At 41.6% G+C, this 26554-nt stretch overlaps 1 protein-coding gene across 1 annotated transcript; it reads left to right on the forward strand.

Moving 5' to 3' along the window:
• On the forward strand, positions 1-26554 carry kcnk2a (potassium channel, subfamily K, member 2a). The gene is made up of 7 exons (XM_042073395.1): positions 1-205; positions 2159-2469; positions 7319-7436; positions 12753-12913; positions 14383-14569; positions 19870-20009; positions 23905-26554. Coding segments are annotated over exons 1-7 (1245 nt in total). The 5' UTR covers positions 1-204; the 3' UTR covers positions 24232-26554.

Below are 26554 nucleotides of genomic sequence, written 5' to 3' on the forward strand. Positions count from 1 at the left end.
ATGGGAGATTAAAACCTTGACAGGGAGCGAAATGTAACCAGAGTCGGACGCTGAGAGGAGTGGTGCGCACTTGGTACTATGTGTAACCGTCCGGCAAGGCACATCTGTCCATGAACACGGCAGGAGGAAAACGCAATATATTTGATAAACTTGGACAAAACTGCTGATGAAGAGCAGGAAGGAAACGCAATTTGATATAGAAGAAGTAAGTGTGCGGTGAAGTATTAAAAGATACCGGCTTCAACAATTTCCAGAGTGATTGATGTCTTTTGTCATTCTGCACGATAAACTGTTTCGATGAGGGGACTTTTCGACATTATCCTTTCTCATAAATAAGGCAACCAGACTATCGTTAGAAGAGAGGACCTTGCGCAGGTAGGATGCTTAATGTTATCGTTTGTAGTGTGTTGTCTTGTTGCTCCTTATGGAATGTAGTCTAAACATTTATATTAAAACTTTAAACTGTATATCACTGTAGCCTAACAAACAAATCAGAAGTAATTGCACTAGATAATAACACTAGCCCATATTCAAACTGGTAAACTTCATATGTACTTCCCATCCCTCTGGAGCGCTCACTGTATCACCTTTAAACAGCAACGCGCATGTGGTGCTGAGGAGAAAAAAAAGGCAGCATTGTTCCGACAGTTGATTCAGAAAATTGCTGTAACTAAGCGGGGTCTCTCTCGAGTAGAGTTTAAAATTAGTTGCTTGTGATTCTGTCTAAGGAATAACATGAAGCCATGTGGTGATGGTGATGCCCTCCTCACGGAAGGATCGCGTCCCCACACAGCCTCTGTGTGGAGGCTGTTTCTAATCACCGACACCGGCTTGGAATCTTGGTACAAATAGCCTACAAAGGTGCCCCATCATCAACAGTAGGCTATAGTTACACGATCTTAATAGTTTGAGCGAAGATAGCGTATAATGAAATATCGTGAGACGGTAGGCTGGGCTACTTGCTACACTGCACATGGTGCCTGCACAAGGCTAGGCATACTGTGCAGACTACTGTAAACGGCAACTGTTTACTGTACATCAGTATGGAAAACCTTAAGGTCATTGCCATATCGTATACGTAGGCTAATTGTGTTGTAAACAACTATGAAGGTGTCCATATGCGGAGAAGACTCCGAAAAGAACAATCACGAAATGATTAAGGATTGAGAACCGATGGAAGTCGTGTTTCTCTCAATTTCTTCGCCTCTACTGGTTCAGTCAAGTGTGTGTGTGTGTGTGTATGTACGTGTGTACGTACGTACGAGTTGGTTTATATGTGTGTATGTGCTGGAGTCTGCATGTTTGTCCAAACGGTTTAGATATGTACAATTTGCGTTTAACCAAATATTGTAAGGGCATGGCAACGTGCAGACACTGTGTGTAATTTGTGCATTTGACTATACTGCAATTTCCCAAGCCCCACAGCCATTTGTGCTTTTCTTAGTAACCATTACTTATTGATAGATTTCTAAAATTAACAGCAAATGTGTTTTGCTTTGGCTGAAGAATCCTCTTGGCAACATGCATGACCAAATGGAACAAGAACATTGTTTAGGCTTGGATGTGATAGGCCTAAGTGAAAATGCTCATTTAAAATACTGTCATCATTATTGTCTTCGACTTCTCAGTGCATATGCTGAATTGGGGCATATAGTCCTTAATGTTAGTTAATATAATATTTCTTCAGCAAATTTGAACAGAACCATGGTCATATGGAAGATGGGACATTTCTTGTTATTGCTCAAGCCTATGCTGTAATAGATAGAAAAGTGTGAGCACTGAGAGAGAGAGAGACCTCTGTGTGTTTGAAAGAACTGGTGGAGACTTACCAGGGGAGGCACCAAAACCCCAACAACCAAAGCCACAGTGTTTCAGCAGCATGTCATAGCATATCATGATCTCATGACATCTTATGAACATGAAATGAAGGCTTTCCAAAATTGTGCATTCAGAATGTTGGGTTTGTCATGACAATAGCAAGCATTATGGTACTATGGTACACTGACATGTAATTTGCAACTGTCATGATAGCAGGATATAGGATCTGCAATGACATGTTTATAACAGGCTTATTTCATGCTTATGACGGGTTTGAGTAAAATACTACCAATGTTTCCTGTCAAACCACCTTACAGAAGTTTGATCTCTGTCCCTCTAGTGGCTGCACCCGATCTCCTGGATCCCAAATCAGCCACGCACAACACCAAGCCACGCCTGTCCTTCTCCACCAAGCCTATCGTTTTTAACTCGAGCGACGACTGCGATACTCTGGTCTCGGTCATGAAATGGAAGACTGTGTCAGCCATCTTCCTCCTGGTGGTGCTCTACCTGATCGTTGGCGCCACAGTCTTCCGGGCCCTGGAGAAGCCCTATGAGAGCTCCCAGAAGTACGCCATCTTGAAGGAGAAGCTGGAGTTCCTGGCACGCCACTCCTGTGTCAACTCCTCAGAGCTGGAAGACCTTGTGAAGGTGTGTGGCTTGGTTCAGGGTTTTCTTTGGGGTGGCGTTTTTTGTAATGTTTTATTTAATCTTTGAAAAATTTGAACCAAGACGCAGATCCTTTTCAATTAGTTATAGTAACACAATGTAGGAATGCCCCTTTTTGTCAATTTTCTATGTACTGGGAATAAATGGGACATGTTTTATTTAATTTTTATGAATTGCTTGAAGCTATACAATTCAGCCCTGTTGAAAAGGACCATTCACATTTCTAAACCACCAGTGTTTTTTACCAGAGTAAAAAGAACTAAGAGAAACCTTTAGAAAGCTTTGTTGACAAGATCAATGGAAACTAAATGAAATCTTTATGGAGCTTCTGTTGGGACGATGTAAAAGCATTTAAAACTCTTTTGTCCCACTTTGAACCCTCCTTTCAGCGATTAGGGCCCTTTGCATAATGAAGGAGTTCCATTTGGGACCCTTGGGTTGAAGTAGAAGCAGGTCTTTATTTGGATAATTAATATGGCCTCTGCCCCTCAACCTTGGTGATGTGAGAAATGTCAATGTGACGTTTTTCACAAAACTCTCCTTTGAAAGAGGTGCCTGGGTGTCATTCAAATACAGACATTTGAAGAATACACTATTAAAAATGGTTAACCTTTCTCATAAACAGGAAAATGTTGTCAAAAGTACTTTGCCCAAGTCTAGCGCAGAAAATATATGAACTTACACAAGGAATACTAAAGCCATGGATGCATGCAAAAGTCAGTTCTCCTTGGACTGGACAAGGACTGTTTGTCTCTGTGAAACTCACAGGCTTCTGTAAGCTGTCCAGTGACAGTCCCACTGTAAGCTGTCCACTTCGGTCAAAGCTCAGGTCAGGCAAGCTATTACTGAAAATAATGGTTATTATTATTCTTCTGACCAGCTCTTTGTGAAATCCAACCACACCAGCCACAGAGTCCAAGAGCTCCCACTTTTGGGATGTAAGATGGAGGGACAGTATTTGGGTGGGGTGGGGGGTAGGATTTGATGTGAAGGGTAATTAAGAATGCCCCCATCCTCACTTCACCAACACCACCCACCCCCACCCACCCGGCCTGCCTGCCTGAGAGGAGTGTGGCGCCTTGGGCTGCCAGCAGGCATGGAGCCTGGTGGAGTGAATGAGGAAGCTTTTGTGGATTTGTTATAATTCCTTTTCGCCTCCCCATTTACTGTGAAAATGTGTCTTCCGTTGATGTACAAAAGGACACCATTATCTATACAAAGCAGAGAGTGTTCTCCGTTAAGTTTCTCTGCGGTGTGCTGGCACAAGCCACGTCTGTCTTGTGGTGCAGTCATATCTGCTCTTTCTTTGAGTCTTTCATTGAGTAGCATCATGAGACCTCATGTGTCTAGAGACAGGAAAATGTCTATTTCTCTTTCTAAAGTGTGAGAACCAGGCTTACTGTCACATGTGAGATAACTTTATAGTCTATACAGCACGTGCAGTGATTGCAGTGTCTTCCTCCAGGTTAGAAATAATGATCCGCCTCGAACAGCAGTAGCATGTGGCCCAGATTTGGCACTGTTCTGGTCTTGATTTAAAATGGGGATTCCATCCAGAATCGGCTTCAATCTGGGACATCCTTTAAACAGTAATTAATTAGTACTGGGAACCCAAGGGATGCCTAATAATCACTGCACAAAGGATGGGGTAATTAAAATATATGAGCATGAACTTTTTGTCATTAAAGACATTATTAAACTCAAGTAAAGGGAAGGATTTCAACTGGAGACGCTCTCAGTAAAACCCAATTCTCCATGAAATGTGCCACTATGGTCTGTATGTGTGCGAAAGACTGACTGTGAGTATAGAGCAAATGTGCAAGGACTTTTATGTCTGTGTGTGTGTGTGTGTGTGTGTTTGTCTGTGTGTGTGTGGGAGTGAGTATGTGTGTGTGAACATAAACGCCTTTGTTCTCACAAATAGCAATGGCACTGAACACCTTTCTTATTGGCCAAACTAACAAAGCTGTCAACTTTGAGGAGTTATTCATTTGAACTCTGAGCGGCACCCTAATGATCTCCTCCCACCCTCCGCTCCTCTCCCCACCCTCCCCTCTGCCAGGATCTCTGGCTGGGCTCTCCTACAGCTGGAGAGGGAGGAGGAAGAAAGGGAGGGAGGGCCACTGCGCAGCTGCCGTGCTGCCATGCTGGGTCCTCCTGCCTGCTCTGGATCTGGGTCAGGGAGACCAGGAGCTGAACTGGGCTGGTCCGTGCTGGCTTGGGCTGGCTTAGGTTGGGGCGAGCTGAGCACAGGGTCCTGGTCTTGATCTGGATCTGGGGCAGGTGCTGGGTTAGCGTGCCTTGTCATGTGCAGATGTGTGTGGTCCTCTGCACTCACAGCCGTTCCACTTGGAAGCACAGTGCAGCATCACACAACGCAACGCAACGCAACGCCTCCTACTGCTCAGGTGGCGCTATTATGTCAGAATTTTTACAGTGCAGCCATTTGCCGAGCATGTGTTTCTGTGTTCTATTTATGGCATGCTTCTGCGAGACAAAGCAAACGTCTCCATTTAAAACCATATGAGAGTCAGATGCTGTGTCTGACTCTACTTAACTCATTGAATGCCAAGCTATTTTCGGGAGCTTTGTCCTAGAGTGCCAGCAATCTAGACCATTGTTGATGATTTTTGTACAGCCACAGCATATTCTGTGTTATAGCTATGAACACATACAATAGCTCGATTAAAAGGTGAGACTTCAAGCTCTCGGTTGGTGCAAACCGTGTATTTCTACACGCCTCTGTTCCTGAGAAATCCCAAGCTAAACAGTGGCTAGGTTTCATAAAAATCCCTGTTTTTTCTAGAAATGGAGATATAACGTCTTTCATGAAATATGAAGTGTTGCATGTTACTTACTTGTGTACACTTTCCGGGAAGTGATCAGCAAGACCTGGCGAGACTGCCACCTAGTGATAGACCCACGAAAATGGCCTGGTTTTGACCTGACGTGCATGCGTCACTGATTCAACCCAAAGCGGCAACCGAGTTATGATAAAATTTCCAGATAAAATGTCCAGATTGTGCGTTTTCATGAGTTTCACGATCGTCATATATTTAATTTCCATTCATCACAGAGTTCCCAAAATCACATATAAGGTGTGTTAGAGTGTCTAGTTTCGTAATTTAAAAAAAAAGCTAAAAACGTAATATTAAGTTTTTGGCACTCAACGCATGGAAAGGAAAAACGTAATATTACGTTTTTGGCACTCAATGAGTTAACAAAGCACTGCCTACTTCAAGTCATGCACTTGTAATAGACTGCTTTAACTCTCTCATGTAAACATGCTTAAAGTGCATGTGAGCTCTATGAAGCCGTGCATTCATGTGTCATGCATATTTAAGGTGCCTTCACTTGCACTGAACACCAGTGACTTAAGGACCATGGAGAGCGCCAGGAGGTGCAGTCTTGCCGCTTTAGACCTATACAGCAATTGCATGACTTGCGTTGCTGTCAAAATTATTTGTTTTTTTTCTCTCCCACTGTCTGAGGTTGCACTTGGGCTGCATTTTATAGAGCGTGATATAAATGAAATTCCTCTTGAATTGCTCATGACAATTCTGCAGAAAGATGTCAGTCATGCACCTCAGGTTCTCCAAAAGGCAATGACCCTCAGGTCTCCCTTCAGCAGTAGTGATATTTTTACACACATGAGACATCAAATAGCTTTGGAGACATGACAATGAGTCTTAGGCCAGCCTGGTAATTTATCTAATTGGCTTCAGAAACCAGACGTGGTGGCCGGCGTTGGCCCATAAGGAATGATCACTCGACCCAGCTGCAACGTGGCTATGGAAGAGGAAGCAGCATTTCACAAGTGACTGATCAGGAGACGAATGCAATTAGGGCTGCGCTTGGATGCAGACCCTGTGCTTATACGGCGCTCCTCTGTCCTATGGGCTAAAGGAGGTTCTGAGGCAAACTGATAAAGAACAGACCCCCTTCCACTCTCTCTTTCTCCTGTAATGCCTCTCTCTCTCTCTCTCTCCCTCTCTCTCTGTTTCCTTGTGTCTCACTCTATCTCTCCACTGGCTCCAGTGCAGCAGAGCAGTAAATAGGCAGAGTCAGTGTACAACTAAGAAGGAGAGAAGTCACTGGAGCACACAGATGTTCAGAAGTTCTTGTTTGATGAAAAACGTGCAGCAAGGCTATGACTAACGTTTCCATGTGTTGCATCTTCATCAGAGTTGATCAGTGTACAACTGATTCACAAAGCTCTTCAGCTCTGTCCTGTGGTGTGTGTTTGGTACAGCAAAACATGACTCTTCAATCTGACTGACTTTAGCCCTAAGGGAGCCCTGATGTGACTCTAAATCACTTCTGTCCCATTCAGTCCTGTAAAATAGTGGTGAATGGTGGTGGTGACTACATTAGAGGGTCATTTGCACTCCTCCTTGTTGTTATTATTGTTCTATTTGTACAAAATGTAATTTGTTGGAGTACGTATAATGAAGAAAGTGCATTAGCATAAAAACATTTAGACTAGGCCTAATATATTATGGCAAAGTTTGAAGTTTCCCATTATTTGGTATGCAAAATGTTCTCAACTATGAGATGTTTACTTTTGACCTTTGTCATATTAGACACCCATATGAAAAATGTCACTATGATTTGGTAATAATCATTTGGTAATCATCCAAATATTATTTGGTAACAATCAGATGTTCCATTAAATGTGTGATTTATTTTGCTTGAGATTTGGCAGATCTAGGGGCCTAACTAAAGCAGTATAATCCCTCTCCTTTCTCTCTCTAACGCTCTGTCTCTTTCCATTTCTCTCTCTCTCTCTTTCTCATGTTGGTGACCACTGCTGTTTTCTTTCCTCCCACAGCAAGTGGTGTCAGCGATGAGAGCCGGCGTCAACCCGTCGGGCACTCCCTCCAACGAGAGCAGCCTGTGGGACCTGGGCAGCTCCTTCTTCTTCGCCGGAACCGTCATCACCACCATCGGTAATAACTCCCAACCCCTCACATCCTCTAGACACACCACAGCCTTTCACTGCTGGCCCCCATGAGTTGTGGCCAATCTGTGGCATAATCTTTATAGGGTGCGGGATGCCCCAGCATACCAATACTGTTTATCATGATGGGAAAAATGTGTGCTGTTGATAGTTTTCTGAGTGCCTTTTTCTTCTTGAGTGGCTTATAGTGGTCTCTTCCTGTGTTATTTGGTTCTTATGTCGCTCAGAGTGGTATTGAAACGCACAGAGGCACTCGTGATTTTACTACCCTCCTTTCACACACACACACACACACACACACACACACACACACACACACACACACACACACACCACACACACACACACACACACACACACACACACACTACTGCCTCAGGGGGAAACAGAGTATTTGATGATAAATACAGATTCCCTTTCTCCCTCTCTCTCTCTCTTTTCCTTTGCTCTCTTGCTGATGATCAATCAGCTATAATATTCAGCTACACATATAAAACATGGCAGTCTTGTGGGGCTGAACACTGCTATAGAGCACAGCTACCACCTGTGGACATGCTATGTCCTGGTCCTCATCTGCTAATTGAATAGAGCCAAAGTAGCACACGGGTGAACTCACTCATGCCTGTAGTGGCTGGAGGTGGCCAGGCCAAGGCGTGCAGAAAGAGGGGTCAGCTGTCCAGTTTCACGGCCTCTCTCAGCTGCGCTGTGCAGCGAGCGTAAACGGCAGAGCCTATCAGGGGACTCGTGCGTGGGATGGGCGGCTTCGTTGGTATGGTGGGCGGATTCCAACGGCACAGATCAAAGGTGCCTGTGGCGTGTGAGAATACTTTTGCAATCATTCCATGACAATGATTATTTAACTTCATGTAGTTACTTGTCTGGCAGGATACAAGTGGCTCCTGGAAATGGTTTATGGTTGAGAAAGGATGACTGGGTGGGTGGGTATTATAAGGTGATGAGACAAAACTGAATTCCTCATAAATGCTTTACACCCAGACTAAAATGTTATTAAATAATGGAGCTTTCAGCATTCCATCCCTTTCAGCATTTGATTTAACATTAATAAATGTAATCATTCAATTATTATTAAATGTTTGTTATATTAATGCAGAGTGGTACCAATTTTCTTTTCACATGAAATGATGCTGCTTTGAATTTGCAAACCACCAGATCTTCAGATTCTTCCAGTTTCTTCACGTTTCCAGCTCTTAAGCCATTAATGAAGTGGGAAGGGTTTATAGTTTTATAGTTTACAGTGTAGTCTTTGACTGGCTTTGTTGAACCATGAAACCTTTACTGTTCATCATTCTCTGTCATTTTTTAAATTGTGTAATTTGACAGTTAAATGGAGTCCTTCTTTCCTTATGTACATTTAAAAGATGCCACACATTTGATTTCCATGCCACTGAGCAACAGCTTGTGGAAGGTCAGACAGTTAGTTTTTATGGACAATGAAAACTACAGAAGCACATTTACTAAACGAATGGATAGAGTATGGAGATTAGAGAGAGAGCATGGCCTGGCAATATGCAATTGGCAATATGCTGAGTCATGCGTCTCAGTCACTGGAGTAGATGACTGACACACACAAACACACACACACACGCACACACTCTCTCTTGCCCATACTGCACAGCAGATGTAAAAGTCCCCATCTGGTCAGTGGCTCATGAAGTCATCTTTGCTGTGTTTGCCCAGAATTGAACACATGAGAACCGAGAAAGAGAGAGAGAGAGAGAGAGAGAGAGAGAGAGAGAGAGAGAGAGAGAGAGAGCTCCTGAAAGCGCATAATGATACTGTATCGTCTACTAGGATGGCTCCCCAGCGAAGCAGTGCTGTCAAGGGATGGCACTCTGGGGCGGGTTTGATCTCAGGAACATACAGGGGCCTCTGCTCACTCTCTCTCTCTCTATACATTTGAATCCCTTTACTCAACTCGATGCATTTCTCTGAATGCATTTCTCTGAATTTAGGGAAGAATTGATCTCGTATCTCTTTCCATTGGCAGCATTCAGCCAAAAAGTGAAGCTCTGTTTCTATGGCACCTTGGTTGCTGTTGGTGCACAGCCTGTCTTCTCTGGGCAGCCAGGTTTGCCTGTGTCTGCCCTTCTCAATAGCCAGACTGTAATTGCTTAGTCTGTACCTGGTCAAGGTTTTTTTCTGTCTGGTATCAGTGACTGTGGATACGTAGTCTGCCACAGTGTACTCTCTGTTTAGGGCCGAATAACATTGAAGTTTATTTTGTCTTTTTGTTGTTTCAGTTCAATATAATAAGTAATTTTCTTATAATTTTCTAATACTCTTTCTATCTTTCTTTCTTTCTGTCTATGTCTCTCCTTTTTATTGTATACATAAATGCTCTCTGTTATTTAGTCCCAGCTCATCGTATGGTTTATGGGCTTGAGCAGAATACACAAACAGACACAAACACACACACACATATATTGAGGTATATACTATACAGTACACCTCAAAAGCCTCTCTCCCTTTCTTTGTCTTTCTCTCACACACAAACACAGTCTCTCTGGGTCTGATGCTCCCTCTCCTCCTGTTCCTCTCTCTCTCTCTCTCTCCCTCCCCCTGTTCAGGCCGCAAAGATGCATGTTACTGCTCAATGAGCCATACGTGTTAGCCCCCATTCTGCTGGACTCCTCCACTTGTTTCGGAGTCCTACGGGTGCTAGGCTAAGTGTGCTTTACTTCTGGACAGTTTCCCTGCCCCACTTAACATCAAAGAAGGAGAAAAGAGAGACCATTTTGTGCTACAGGACTGATGCTGTCAACATGAAAGCACTTGCTGTTCCTACTCATAAATTCAAGTATGAATTATATTATTTTAAAATGATTTTCTTTGTTGTTGTTGAGAGGACACTTAAGCTGTGGTAAAATGACAGCACTGGCAATGTACTCCTTTAAGCGGAATGTCTTCTGCGAGACTAATGAATGTAAACCAGTGTACTATTCTGGGGACCTTTTCTGCTCTGTGTCATGGTAACAACAGACTGCAGAGAAGACTGATTTCCTGAATGCAAGGCAAAAAGTGATAAGCTCAGTAACAGGACATGCAGCTCTCTGGAAACCTTAATGATCAGGTTATGCAATATGACAGATATGGCAAGGAAGAGTCCCTTATTGAATCCCAATGCCTTTAGTTTCCGAAGCAACACCACAATATGCTTTTACTATTTAACGAATAGTTAAATTAGGTAGTATGTGTTGTATATGTAGTAGCTATCTTACACACACAAAGGAATGCAAAGTCAGTGGAAAGGTTTTTAAAAATGTGCTGATATTGCTCCTATTGTTCTCTTCATGTTCCTTGCTGTGTTGCTTCTGTAGTCCTACTAATCAATACTCTGCTTTAATCACTCACTCGATTACTTTGAGAAGCTCATATACCTGTTTTTCTGCAATGCTACATCATCGATCTCAACCAGAAATAAAATAATAAAAAAAGCATTCCACACAGAATGCATTTTCCAACTTGCAGCGTGGCTAAGTAGTGCTTTTGTAGCGTGACGTGTGACAGTGAAACCACTTCCTTCCATCCCTCTCCCTGTCACAATGAAAATCATCTTGCAGGAAATCAATTTTTATGACTCTTCCAGGGCTTCTTGGCTTAATTAAGACTTCAAAGGAGGACAGATTGTGTGAGGAGCAGCGGGCCCACCTTAATTAGGCAATGGAAAGTTTACGTAGAGCTAATTACATGAATGGAAGAATGGATGGAGGGATGGAGGGAGTGCTCCTCTGTAGAGGCTGATACAGACTGGCCACCACCAGCCTCAGGGTTGGGGAAGGAGTGGTACCACTGGTAGCACACATTACAGTGGGTTCCCTATCTTCCTTTAGAGTCTCGGTCCTTTTGTCACTCTCTCTCTACTTGTGTCTTTCTCATCTTTATTATTCTTTCCTTGAAACCACCATTTGAAACCACTAAAAAGCACTAGTTTACTGCTGTGTGTGTCTTTGCATCATGTTGTATTTTGAAGTTTGAGTTTGCCCTTAAGATAGGAGAGGGTTAAAAAGAGATGAGTAAGAGACAGACTCATGCCCTAACTCAACAAATGGTTGACTTCAGAAAATGCTGATGCTGAGACAATAACAAAAATCACTGTTGTGTGTCCCATACAATTGTCCAATAACATTCATACAGACTGTATATTAGATAGAAATATATAAGATATGTGCATAAAACATTCACACCATTAAGAGATATAAGGTTAGCTTATATTAGTATTTTGTGGGTCACTTCATTCCAAATCAATATTTCTCCTCCTGAATGCCAGACCAATACACATCTGTGAGCTGCTTTTATCTGAGCTCCTCCATGTCTTTTTCTTGGGGCTGGTGAGGAGCTGCAGCCAGGCTGGGGAAACCCAAGGGGATTGGGGAGATTGTCTGCATAATCTACTGGAAAGCCTTAAAACGTTTCTGAGCAGACAAATGAGCCAGCCCAAACCCAATTCTCATTTGAGGAGCTCCTTTGTATCCTCTGACCTTTGTGAGGCTGGCTTTGTGCTGGGCGAGGAAGCGGCCCGTTTCAGACCTTATCCTGCGTTGTATCATTTCAGTGTGTTATGGGAGGGTTGGAATGGATTGCTGAAATCCATAATAACTCAATTGGCGACCTCATGATAATGATGTTCTGCTGGAAGTAAATGTAGCCATGTAGCATTTTTATGAAACAGTTCAAATAAATTATTCATGATTTTACATGCAAAGCCTGTCATGAAATGAAAAGTCATGAATGCCTGAATTATTTACATTGACTTAATGCATATATTGCATATAGTAGTGGGCCATCGTCCTCAATATATTAAGGTAGTTTTCAAACTTCATGTTAGTTCTAATGCAGACCTTCTGCTATTTCAGGGCTGCAGTGCCAGCAGTTTTGTGTGATATGTAGAATAAGTAGTTTCAAAAACATGGATGTCCTCACATTAGGGTCAAGATTAGGATAAGATCATGTGGCAGATGTATAGATTTCTACTGGTTTGTTAGAGTCGCCTGGAATCCTACAGTCCTCCATAAGGAACTATGAATGAGGGAGAGCTACAGGAAAGACAGAAATGTAGCCAAACACCCCATACCTCTCTGGAAGAAAACATTTATTGGGTCATACCATTATAGTGTGTCACTTTATGGTTTAATTGCTTTTATTAGTGGATTATGGAATGATAAATCTGAGTGGGCGACAACTTTTTATTACTTGTTTATTTTGTTTCATCATTATAATTACTTTCTGTTTACCGTTTTATTGATCAGTGTCTCAGCCCAGCTTATAACCCTGATTCTGTTTCCAGGTTTTGGGAATATCTCACCTCACACAGAAGGAGGAAGGATCTTCTGCATCATCTACGCCTTGCTGGGAATCCCGCTCTTTGGCTTCCTGTTGGCTGGAGTAGGAGACCAGCTGGGCACCATCTTTGGGAAGGGCATCGCCAAAGTCGAGAAGATGTTTGTGGTGAGTAAGTGCCTCTCTAGCATGTATTGACCACTATTCGAGTTGAATGAAACAAAAATGTTTGCAGTTTTTGTTCTGATATCCGATAACTATAGTAGCGTGTAAGCGTTCGTAGTTTCAGAGACATTATAGGTTGCTGGTTTGAGTTGTGTCCTTGAATGGGATGTACAGTAATTCTACTGTGTCATCATTAACATGGTGTGAAATGGTCCTGATGTGTATCATGTTATATAACTCTAACTATAACCATAATTATAACTATACATGCATAACACAATTATCATCCAAAACATGTCTCTGCACCCGTGTCACAGCAAAGCATGCTCTGCGACCTTGTCCTTCATAAGCCGGGCGACACAGCCTGTGTCTGAGGACCTCCACCATCCCCTCAGGAGAGTAGCTCTGATTTGTCTGACTGCTGCTGTGCTCATGCTTGTGATGACTCAGGACATGCTAAATAGCTTCTGGCTTAAACTACATCTTCTGTTCCACTCATTTACACATACAATGCATAGTCTAGTCTCCATTTCAGCTGTGACTTAAGGGTGTTACAGCAGTGATAAAATGCTAAGCTGGAAAAGCAACCTGAGGTCTAATATGACTGAATTATTCAGACAAGTATCACAGATTTGTATTTAATGTCCGATGGAAAGATGTGTTCAGATGTAAGCAGCCTTTATTTGTTTGAAGAATTACTGTGGGATTTATTAAAATCCCACCCCACACCTCAAAAAACAGTCCATTACAAAAATCAGACTTGGTGAACTTCAAGTTGAAAGGATCACCCTGTTCCCTCCCATATTTACACCGTAATTTGGTCTAATGCATAATACAGAGAGTTTACTGTGTAACTCTGACACTTATTTGGCAAGACAGCACACCGCCTTCTAAATGTCCTACAAACTAGTTTTATGATGGTCATTGTCTGGACAAGCCCAGCCCAGTGGTCACAGCTAGGCTCATGCATTAGTTGAAATAAGAACAGGGAATTTATTGTACTGGTAAAAAGTAATGGTTTTGTTTATGAAATTCTCTTCAGTGACTGATGGTAGTGTTTTAGTGTGCAGGGAGTTCACGTAGTGGGTAAATCTCACACACTGTCCCTCCCTGTCCATCATAGATTTTATTAGTAGTGCTGTGCCTCAAACAACTGTATGAAAATTTAATGTTGGTCGGCTGCTTGGTTGTGGATGTATAGATATGTATTTAGATTGATAATTATGATAACTACAAATAAACATATTTCATAAATGTCTGTAATGACTATTAATGATTTAGAGTAGCTATTTGGTCCGTTGTAAGATGGTATTTACATTCTTTCAGTTGCCCCAAGCTTATACTAGTCAGGTAAACATTTATAGAGACAAACGTCTTCTCTTCTCCAGCACCCGAATCACCCAGATCCTTCCACTCTTACAGTGATGGCCAATTTCCTTCAACCACACCTCATGTCTGTGTCTCTCTTTCAGAAGTGGAATGTTAGCCAAACCAAAATCCGAGTGATCTCCACAGTCCTGTTCATCCTGTTTGGGTGTCTGTTGTTCGTGGCCCTCCCTGCGGTCATCTTCAAACACATCGAGGGCTGGAGCGCGCTGGAGTCACTTTACTTTGTGGTCATCACCCTGACCACTATCGGATTTGGGGACTTTGTGGCAGGTAAAGAGAGATATCTGCTATCTGCTTCTTTTCCACCTCTTGGTTGTTCAATTACTCTGTGTGTGTGTGTGTGTGTGTGTGTGTGTGTGTGTGTGTGTTTGTGTGTGAGAGATAATTTACATAGGGTTTACATAAAGAAGAAGAGGAATAAAAATAATGAAAATCAATCTTAAAATATAAACAACAATCAAGTAAAAAGAACTCAAGTGAACTATATCTTAATACTGTCATGATATGCATGGTGTATTGGATTGGAGCTGAATAAAGACAAAGGTTTAGACAAAAAAACAAAAAAAAAACACCTAAATGCTACAAACCCACTACAAACAATCTTCACTACTCTTCACGACACATCCACAACTCCTATTGTCACGATACCAACATTATTGTTTCAATACCAATAGCAAGTGAAGAATCTCGATTTCGATACTATTGCGATTTTTAAAAATGTTATTTGGTTTGTGTGATTTGTGAGATCCTTCACATCAGTGGCAATCATAGAATTTGAACACACACACACATAGAAAGTGATGGTTGTCATAGGTTTCTTTTTCATATTTTGGAATTCATATAAACTATACATTTATATTGATAATTATTTATAGTATTTTATGATCTGCATGATTACTAATAGCTAAACATATTTAGTAATTTGATTACATCATATCAATATTTAAATTATTAGGCTACACTTCTATAGTCTATATCATCACATTTGGTGTGTAAATTTAATTGAGTGCCTGTCACTTTAAGAGGAACGTGAATGCTGAAAAATAGTTTCGCAAGTGCAAGGATATGTGGATTCAATTCATCATGTTTGTTATGTCATTAGATAAAATAAATGTTAAAAAAAACTAACAAGTCAAAGAAAATCTTTCTGGGATGAGATCATAGAAGAGATAAGTGTCTCGCAATGTTCATTTCTATGAGTATGGAAATGCACCAGTTTATCTTTTATTTCTTTGCATTGTGCAGGCTACATTCACAAATACATTAGCCTACATAAACAAAATATAGGAACGGGAAAATGTCTCGGATCCATTGTTTATTGCGACTGCAAGATTGGTAGCCCAATTAGCCTAACAGTCAGTGATGGTGACTTATAGCCTATGTGACTGTCCGTGCGGCACACCCTTATTCAACATGACTCCTAACTTTGGTTAAAAGATTAGAGAAGCTAGGTTAGCTGTGACAATATCCTGGGTAATATCCTAACAGCTAATGCTATTTTACACAGTTAAATTCGCATTTGAAAGCCTGGTTGCCAGTTAGTATGGCTAATTATTTTGCCTAGACTGCAATGAAAAAGCTTCGTATTTTAGGGTGGCAAAGCTGATCTACAAACCACAAAAAGGGGCAAACATGTACATGCTGAAGGGCAAAGGGAATATCACAATGTTTTATTCTGGCCTTTTTTGGGATAGGCTATGCATTGGCAGACAGCCCTAACTTACCGTTGTCGTTGACACACCCGCTCGCTTGACTGCCGGTGCAAACAAGTACAGTAGCCTGTGCTTTGACACTCCGTGCGTGTAGGCCTACTGTAGCGTGCATGTCAGATAACCCTTCCCCCTCCCCCTCTGTTTTTCAGCAAATCATATGATCATATGCGTTTCTTGTACTGTTGTGCTGGCTGTCGGAATAGAGTAGCGAAGTCCCGCCCCGTCTACTTCCGGTCCATGGGATCTATCTTTCAAAAAATTATGAACGGGAGTTAATGGAGAGATTATTTATTTTATTTATTTTATTTTTTGGTCCAGTTTGAATTGTGCCATGAATTTCACATATGATGTGCGTGAATTTAAAAGATAATTTTTCACGTCAAGAAAGTAGGGGAGAGCCGGGATGATTGAAACACGGGACGAATGAAACAATCCAGTTTTCTCCGAGTGTAATGATGATAGACCGACGTCCTTCGGTCAAAACATAGAGCATCCTTCTATCAGCCAAATATCTTCCTGCTATGTCATTTTATCACGGAGTTACTGGCGATAAACGAGTTTTGATGCGCAAAAGTAAACTTCATTAGCGGTTACATTTGTTCGATAATCAATGAGTGTTTTTCATTTAAAGGTTTGACTTGATGCTTATTCAGTAGACCATTTAGTGTTCTCCACAATCCCAGACTTTCATATCGCATGCTTGTTTACATGGAAAGCAAAACAAGCTATAGTGACATATGTCTGTGTCGGGACGATTGAAACACGTGTTTCAATCGTCCCGACCAGGCTGTAACTCCATGTATTTTAATTAAATGCACAAATAGCTGTGTTTAAACAATCATTTATGTAGGTAAGACATAGAAAAACAGTTTTAGGAAGATGAAAATACATTTGGGCACACCAGGTAGGGGGTTGAGTTTTCCCATGTTATCCTATGGAGACTGACGGCCGGTGGGTCGTTAAGCCTACTTATTTGGATGTGCATTGGCCTAACGCACGTAAAAACCTAGTGAAAACGACATTTTCAACAATATAAACATGATATAAATGGGAAAGCTTACCGTTCTAGCTATAAACATGGCAGAATCATCCACAGGGCATGATATTTCAAAAACCGCTTCATACACACTTCATGATGATGGCAATGAGTTGTTAACAGACATGCACAAAGACGTATAGCCCTGCAACAATCTATCTAAAATGAAACCTTTTGGGAGTACCATTCATGATATGTAGTAAAATTTCGAAGTTGTTGGACGTTTATATGGCTTAAACTGTATGTTTCATTCGTCCCCTTATGTTGTTTCAACTGTCCCGACCAGGAGGGACAAATGAAACATTACGCAAGTCCCACTTTTGTTGTAATAATTCCTGAACGGTTTTGTTCAAAGCTGAAAATGCATTTGTATTTGACAGAGGACAGATGTAGGTTACTAGTGACCAAATATTAGCTTTCAGTGTGGTACGATCGCTTTGTAAATTACGTTTAATTAAAAAGTGTTTCAACTGTCCCGGCTCTCCCCTACTGTTGTTCGATAGACTTCAAAAGTTATGTTGGTTTTGTGCGAATCCACTCAGTGGACTCATAGACAGTAAAGAGTGGACTACATCTCTCGTCTCGAACGATGTACGTCACCAACATAATGAAACGATAAGAGCTGTTATGCTAGTTAACGGTTGCATCTTGCTGCCTGCTATGTCACTTAACAGTATGTAATGTACAGTCTGGACGAATACAACTTACCTGATGTGTTTAATCCTCTGACTCATGGTATTTTCAGCAAGGAAAGCCCAATTAAGACCTGTTGCTGGTATGCTTGTACAATCTAGTGTGGCTGTGAATGAGCTAACGTCACTAGCGCGACTGATGGGTTTGTAGTTGTTGGAATTACGATCTTTCACAATGTTGTAATTCAATAGTTACGGAACAAACTGCAAATGACTTTACATGAAAAATTGTCTTTAAAATTGACAAACATCATATGGGTAATTCAAGGCACAAGTCAACCGGGACCAGAAAATAATTTCTTTTTCGCCATAGACTGCCGTTCAAATCTTTTTGAAAGATAGGTCCCATGGAGGCAAACGGAAGGGGCGGGACTTCGCCACTATCAGCGATCGCACAGGGATGGATAATGAGCGTTGTTTAAGATTAAATTACACCTTCAGATATGAGAGACCCCCTCAGATTTTTGACTTTGTTGCTTTCATGGGAGCCAGTCCTCACTCTAAGGGAGCTCGGCTCCCTCTGGCTCCCACGTAATTCGAGCACTGTCCCCCAGTAAATAAACACACCACCCAAATAAGGTGCAGCACCATGCGTTGCCAGGTTAGGTTGACTTGGCCAAGGATTATTAATCGTACATGCTTGTTGACACTGGCCATATAAAATCTGGGCACTATAAAATATTTTGGTGACAGAACATACCTGCCATGAATTGGTTTATTGGGGCCATGGGGAGAGCAGCAGTAGAGCATAACCATCATCTGTGTCTTATGGACACATACCAGAAGCACCAGGAAGGGTGTCTCCCAAAGGACCCTCTATCACACTAAGTGAGGGACCTGTCGCCCTCGGTGTTCAGTTCATCCATCAGGAGGTCGAGGTGCAGCAACCAACCTGCTCTGTGTCATATGAGAGGTCACCATGTGCTGAAATAGATGTTGTGAGTTAGGGCAAATTCAAATATAGACTCAAGCTGTCTATACTTAGCATTACTATAATTGGCACTTGACTTAACATGTCTGTGGTCAACCGAGGTCAAAGGTCATTTAAAATAGGTACAATTATAGAAAAAAAAATGGCATGCAGCAATGGAGTAGATAATGCATACTTTGGCATAATAATGACATAATTATAACCTGACTCTCGCCAGATGAATTTCGTTCCGCCTAGCTCCACTCATCCATCTGGGATCAATCCATTCAAAGTGTTGCTTCAGAAGGCTGGACCTAATCAAAAAATGCTTGCATATGATTGGATAAGCCACTTGTCCATCATCTATTGACGTGCTACTTCAACCACTCACATCAAAGCCAACCCGTGACGCTGATAACAGTATCACAGTCGCTTCTACGCTATGTTACATCTATGAAACTCCCGCCCTGCGTCCTTATTGGCTCTACCATACAATCTCGTGCTGAAATCACTCTCAATGGAAGAGGTCCCAGATGGATGTGAGTGAAGCTAGGCGGAGCTAAGCGGAACGAAATTCATCTGGCGAGAGTCAGGTAACATAATTATGCATTCATTGACATTATTTTTTTTTTGTTGTTGGATGATCTTTTATTCAAAGCAAGGAACGTACAGCACAGGTACGTGTTATGAGGTTGCATCAGTGCTCCCTAGAAACGGAACCTTTGACCTTGGTGATGCTGTTGCTACAGTAATTGACATACAGGATGCTACTAAAAGAAGGTTACATGGAGTCAGCATTATAACAAACATGCAGTGATGCAGTAGGAAATATGCTGTTTTCCATTTGCAAATTGGCATACTAATAGAAAAAATATATAGCTTTATTCCAAGCAAAGTGCACAGGTATGTGTTCCAAGGTTGCATGCTCCTGGGAAACGAAACCTTGGTGGTATTATCACCTTGCTCATCCATTAACATAACATGAACTGGGAACAACTCAGGTTACTACTTACAGTATTCATATCAATTGGGAAGCAACAAGGTTCAGGTGTCCAGAATCAAATAACCAAATTGTTATTTATTTGTATATTCATTTTCATATTCATATGATTTAGGTCATACAGATACAGATATGTCACTCTGGCAGCACCTGTGGAAATCCTGTGTCCTTGTGTGAATTAATTTCCTAACCCCATTTGTAAATCCTGTGTTTCCTACAGGTGGGTCAGAAATTGAGTATCAAGACTTTTATAAACCTGCAGTATGGTTCTGGATCCTGGTTGGTCTCGCCTACTTTGCGGCGGTACTGAGCATGATAGGGGACTGGTTCAGGGTCATTTCAAAGAAAACAAAAGAGGAGGTAAGTCATATTTATCTCATATTTCTTCTTTACTGACACAGTATCTGATCACCTAACATTAGCCGAGGGCTGTTAACAGAGTAGTTAGGATTGATAACATCAGGAAATAATAATACTATTACACATTTCTGGTTTCTTGGGTCAAACATAGATAGATTGCCACACAACAATGTTGGTTATGTTACAGGTAGGTAGCTCAATCCAGTAAAGGAGTAAAGAAAGGGGAAAATGTAAATAAAATTGTTCAGATCAATTTTGTAGTGTTCAGGATTCTGACTGCTGAAGGGAAGAAGCTATTTGCGAAATGGGGTCATTGATTGTTTTGGTTGCACGGTTTAAGGTGCGCTCAGAGTACAAAAAATGGACTGGAGGGAGGTCACAACCAATTATGTCAGAAGCTTTGGTGACAATTAACCCTTTCTAATTTCCTTCTGGTGGAATACCAGACATTGAGGGTGAGTTTGATGACTGAATGGTGTTCAGTGTTGGTGTTGGTTTTGTAAATACAATGTAACAAAGGCAATGGAGAAAAGAATAAATAATACATGGATTGATTTTAGCCGAAAGACATTGCCTGTGCAGCCTCACCTTAAATTATGAACTAAACTGAAAACAAGGATGTGTGCTGCCTGTCTCCCAGATGTTCCATTACAGATTTCTCGCACAGAACAGTTCTTGCTGTGAGACAGGCTTTGACTGTACTCACTGTTCTGTTTGCCCAGGCTATACAGGGCACTATAAAACACCCCTCTCTCACTGTGCTTTGTGGAAATCAAGCATTCACAGGCTCTGTTGCCGTGTTTATCTTTCATTAACTCCAGCCTTATCTGGGCACGCTCGCTGCGTGTTAACGGCCCCACGAGGGGCGCCATGTATTTCATGGACTCAGATGGCGACCCGTCCCCACCACCCCCACCCCTTGTAAAAAAAAATACAACACATGCTGGCTGCCCTTGGGCCGATGCATTGGGGATTAAGTTGATTTGCAACACAGATAGAATCAATGTCATTGATCTGTGGCTTGCTGTTTATTGTGTTTGGTCAGTGATACCTCTGGTAATCTTGTTATTCTGCATAAGAGTCTTTATGATAGTGCTGGTCGATCATTACACGGCCAAGTAACCTCAGCATAGATACTACCACTGACCACTGATGTCTGAAGCATCTGGGGGTATTAGAAGTGGGACACCAGTTTCAATGAGGTAGAAGCAGTGTAAGTAATGTAGAAGAGATGGTGTCCTTATTACTGTGGACAAGTGGATTAAACAGGACACTGATCAGACAGGAGACTGTACTCCAGTGATAGGCATTCTGTTGTTTTTTATTGGCAGTAAACACTTCTGCCTGTCATGCGCACATTTACCTCACATGTTCTGTGCCTGCTACGCCTCGTGTTTTTGTAGAGGTGCCCTGAGTGCCTCCAAAGTTCAACTTCAAATGGAAAAGTGCCTGACATCATTTGCGTATTTATTAAAACATAGCACACTTTTCATTTTACAAGCAGCAAGCTGCCTCCTGTCTGATGGCGTCCTTACAACTTAGGCTATGTTCACACTTGCTGCCTTTTTTGACAAGAAAAGCAAGCGAGGGCGCTTTTTCAGTTTGAACATTCCTAGATCATCCTGTTCTTGTTTTCTCAGTGGATTCTGTTTAATAGTGATTGGCATAGTGGAGACGACCCAGTAAAATGCTAGTTGTGCCCCTGATGAGAGGATGGAGATCCCTTTCAGTAAAACTCTGTGCAACCAGTTAAAGAAGTGTTCCTCAACACTCTCCTTCCATTTTCCCAATCCCCCCACCAAAGACTGTTTATGAATACATGCAGTCACCGTCATGTTCCTCACAAGCTGCTGCTTCATCCTGGCAACAGCCCTCCATCCCCAAACAACAGCTTTATGTGTGACGCAGTCATAGATCTTCTTTCAGTGAAGGCATTAAAGTGTTCCTTGCGATGACAGATGCTTTTTGAAATGCACCACAGCAATGGAGCGCCCTGAAATTTTAATGACTTTATTCATGTTTAGTGTCTGTGCCTCTGACACCCCTCAAAACATCCCTCAGCCACTGTGGCCTCCGTTGCCCAATTAGTGCAGGATGAGGAGAATGGAACTTGCTCTGTCTTGGCCTGAACGTGTTGTGTTGTGCTGCTTCTTGGAGTTCAACATTTCATGAAAAGCACAGAAATGTATTGATACGGATCACGAAGTGATTCAGCCTTTTGGATATTTTTGGTGGAGCAAAATGCTCAGCTAACAGTCCACATTGACAATCCTGAGCCTGTTAAAGATTCAAGGCTTCAAGGCTAAAGTTTCAGAGCAGTTTCAGCACTTCTGTGAAGTGAACTTTTCATACCAATTCACTTTGGATTCTTTGCCTCTTGAACAACCAGTTAAACAGGAGTGATGCAATATATTACAATGTCATGTCAGAATACACAGTATATTTGTGGCAGGCCAGATTGTAACCATACTTTTTTTATTTTGTTTGATATGGTAACACATTGTGAAATTACTGCATTTGTATATACAGACAGATCGAATGCCACATAGGCAGAACATTAAAACGGATGATTTCCTCCAGCAGAAAATTAAATGCAAACTGCCAATTAGTGCCTAATTTACCAAAGTCAGATTGCCTAGCCACAATCAGAGAGGTTGTGTGTGTTTGTGTGTGTGTGTCTTGGTTGTGTGTGTGTGTGTGTGTGTGTGTGTGTGTGTGTGTGTGTGTGTGAGTGTGTGTGTGTGTGTGTAAGAGAGATAGAGAGCGATAGAGAGCGAGAGAGCATTTTAAAGTGAATCTCTGAGGACATAACTTTTACTTCTGAAAAGCTTTATAATGTGACATCCATTTTTATATTTTTTTATTATACCAGTAAGCACACCCAGAAACACAACATCATACTCTGTAGTTAACCCTCTTAATTAATGTACATACAACATATCAATGTCCTCTTACTCTGTCATGTTTAATACACTGGCATGCTTAGATGGCATTTCTTACCCTTGTACAATACAGTAGGCTACTTACAGTAGAACCACCCCAAAGATCTGCCATCTGTGACCTTGTCTCACAATGAAAGAAGACAGTTGGCAAATGTTGGGTTTAATGCAAGTAAAACGTTTCAATGACCCACTTATGGCCTGTGCTCATTAATAATATATGTTTCCTCTGGGCGCCTTGTTCCAGAGGAGCAGTAGAGCTAACCGGTTTCCTTGCCCTCTCCTACTAATGTATTCTTTAAGGAGAACAACAAAAAGATGCTGTTATTATACTGTAGTCATCACATGATTTGTGTGGAATCAAGAACCTCAGGGCCAGTTAATGGACCTCATTTCAGTGCCTCGTTCACATTGGCAATGCATTAGTGTGTGTTTTTATGGACAGTTAGCATGAATGAACAACTAACAAAAGGAAATTGTAATGTCCTTCTGTACTCATTAGGGAAACTACTTGAGGAAACAGCCTTAGGCTACAAAGTATAAATTGGGAGTAATTTTCATCTTGGTGTCATTTCATGCAGGATGCGATGGCATTCTAATTGTATGCATGCACTTCAGAAAACTTCCTGGAAACAGGAGTGTAAATACCTTTAAAATTAAGATATTTTGGATTAGCTCATGAGAGATTTTAAAGCAGGTTGAAAAGGCAAGTTGAAAAACAGTATACCCAGATAGCTGATGTGTAGTAGAAATGTTTATATGATAGAATGTGTATGGTTAGAGTCAGTAAAAATGTTTGCACTTCAGGGTATCTCATGTCTTCAAATATAATTCCATCCACTCCTGCCCTTTGCAAACTGCCATTGGCATCATCAACTCCAAATAGATTCCCATCTCAGTCAGCGTGTGATGCCAGTCTGATCTTTGTCTCCTCAATCGTCCACTTTTCGCTACAGGTCGGCGAGTTCCGCGCGCATGCGGCCGAGTGGACAGCTAACGTCTCAGCGGAGTTCAAGGAGACGCGACGGCGCCTCAGCGTGGAGGTCTACGACAAGTTCCAGCGGGCGGCGTCGATCAAGCGCAAGCTGTCGTCCGAGCTGGGCCTCAACCCTGCGCAGGAAATGACCCCGGGCAAGCGCACCCTGTCAGTCAACTTCATCGATGAGCGGGACAGGGACCCATCCTTGCCACCCCTCACCAAAAACAGCAGCCTGTACTTGAATGGCCTCAGCTCCAACTGCCCGGAGCGAGGTGAGATAGCCATCATCGAACACCTCAAATGAGGCCTGGCTCTGAACAATCTGATGCCTATGCCACGGACAGTGCCACCTGTTTTAGACTGTACCAACAGCCTGCTGTGGCAAGGTGGATTATGTCACCAAGCACCATCAACACCTGTGTGTGTGTGTGTGTATGTGTGTGAGAGAGACTGTGATTGGAAGCAGATTCAATCCAAACAACACTTTCATCACTGTTGGTTGGCATACTTTCTAGGACATGAATGGGTCTGCCATTATCAATGTATCTGAACACTGATGGGTCACTTTATGCCTTGTACCAGCCAAATGGTCTGTCTGTATTTGATTGGTGTGGAAATGCCTGTGAAGTACTTGTTCTTTCACGAGAAAGCAAAACCAGTCTCTTTTTTATTTTTCCTCTTTTTTGTAAACTAAGGAATCATACTTGTGCCTTAAGTGTTTTTAAGAGTCATTTCTTTCCCAAAATTAGTGCATGCCAAATGAAAATTCCAAAAAGTCCTACATCTTTTTTTCTCTCCATGACTTATTTGAAGAGTTTCCTACAGTCAAAAGTTCAGTGCAGTTCTCACATGAGTTAAAATGTTCAAATATGCATTGGTTACTCAGAAACGACAGAACAGGCAGCAAACCACTTTCTCCTGTTCTGCTTGTTTCTGCTCTGACCCACTGGCCTGCATGGACCTGCAGGAGCGGAGACTCAGTGGGCTTTTATGGATTTTTATGTTTCGCCTTCGCAGCATATTGTCAGCACATTGAGGTGATCACAACTTGCAGAGCTGTAAACCATGGGCCATCCAGCAAGATTTTAAAGTAGGCGTCTTCTTTTTTTAACTCTGCTGGCAACAGAATCAAGAATTGATCTGATCTCAGAGGTTTAATTTTTATTTTTGTGGATATGTTTTTTTTCACTTTTTGCAGCATGGCTCAAAACTGTAGGTTACAGAGTGGAAGGTGTGAGACACTGTCCATAGCAATACACAGTACCACATTTTTTCTGCAAATGCCAAATGTTTATCACCCTGAAGCAATGTGGCTGCCTTTGCATAATGTGTTCAAATGTTTTAGGTTCAATGCAGTATACAGCACATACCGCATTCGTTATTGCCAAAAATGTCTGAAATAATTGATCTGGTTTGATATTCAACTTCCGCACAGCTGACTGTCTTTGGTCAGACAGGATGAGGGAAAACTGCTGGGTGGTTTGCCTTTTTTTTGTCATTTCTTGAATTAATGTGGGGAAATGGCTCCTTTTAAGTCACAGCTTGTCAGACTGTTCAATGGATGATTTATTTTTTAATCATATAGCACATCTATTTTTTCATACTGACGCTATCACAAACAGGACCATTTTTTAATCGAAAACTGTTGGGGAATATTGTTCAAGAGGCTTTTGACTTTAGTTGTAATGTAACTTGCAGTGAGAGGCACAGAGAGGAATGACTTGAATGTTACTTGAATAAAACGTAGTTATATGTATAAGGACAATGGGGTGTATTTTGAGTGAGGTGTCATGGTGTTAACATGCCAGAACCATACAGTATGTGGGTACCAGATATCCCTTCTAGCCAGTTCTACTAACCCCAAAATGAAGGAAAGGGAATGATAGATTGAGTCAGCTGTAGCTGGTTGCTCAAGGGATACTGACACCAATTTATATTTATATTTTTTTTATCAGTGTGTTTCTTTCCCTTGGTATAAAACTCCTGATTGTTGCATACTTAGCATGCTAGATTCCAGGTCTATCACGCTCACTGGGTCGCAAAACCTACCTTGCACCTTGCTGTACCAATTGAGTCGGAGGAACGTGGAGGCAGTTTTGGCATGTTAGCATAATGTTACCTCTCTCAGCTAAACCTGTTGAGTTGATTATCAAGATGATTCAACAGAGAGAAGTAATCTTGACAACACAACCCAATCCATATGACTGACTGACTGTGTGAAAGAAGACGAAAACAATAAACAGTACACACACCTGCCATTCAAAAATGCACTTTTATTTAACAGCCTTTTAGTTACAAAAATGCTATTGTGTACACTGATGATATATGTCACCATGAATGATTTTGTATTTACGTTATGTAAAGATATTGCATCTCCATCCTTATCTGCAATGTTGCCACACACATAGCACATAATATTAATGGTCCTATGCCCTACTGATAGCATCCCTCATTTTATGAAGGAAACTTCCTCGAAAGAAGAAAAAGACATGACGTATTGACATGACATGAAGTATTTGATTAAAGAAACAGTATTAACAATCATGTATTAAACATGAATGAGATTGAGATGAAAAGGTAAAAAACATTAGAATAATAAGTAAAGCAAATTTGATGATGATTTTGGA

This window comes from Alosa sapidissima, chromosome 19 (genome assembly GCF_018492685.1).
Source record: "Alosa sapidissima isolate fAloSap1 chromosome 19, fAloSap1.pri, whole genome shotgun sequence".
NCBI lineage: Eukaryota > Metazoa > Chordata > Actinopteri > Clupeiformes > Clupeidae > Alosa > Alosa sapidissima.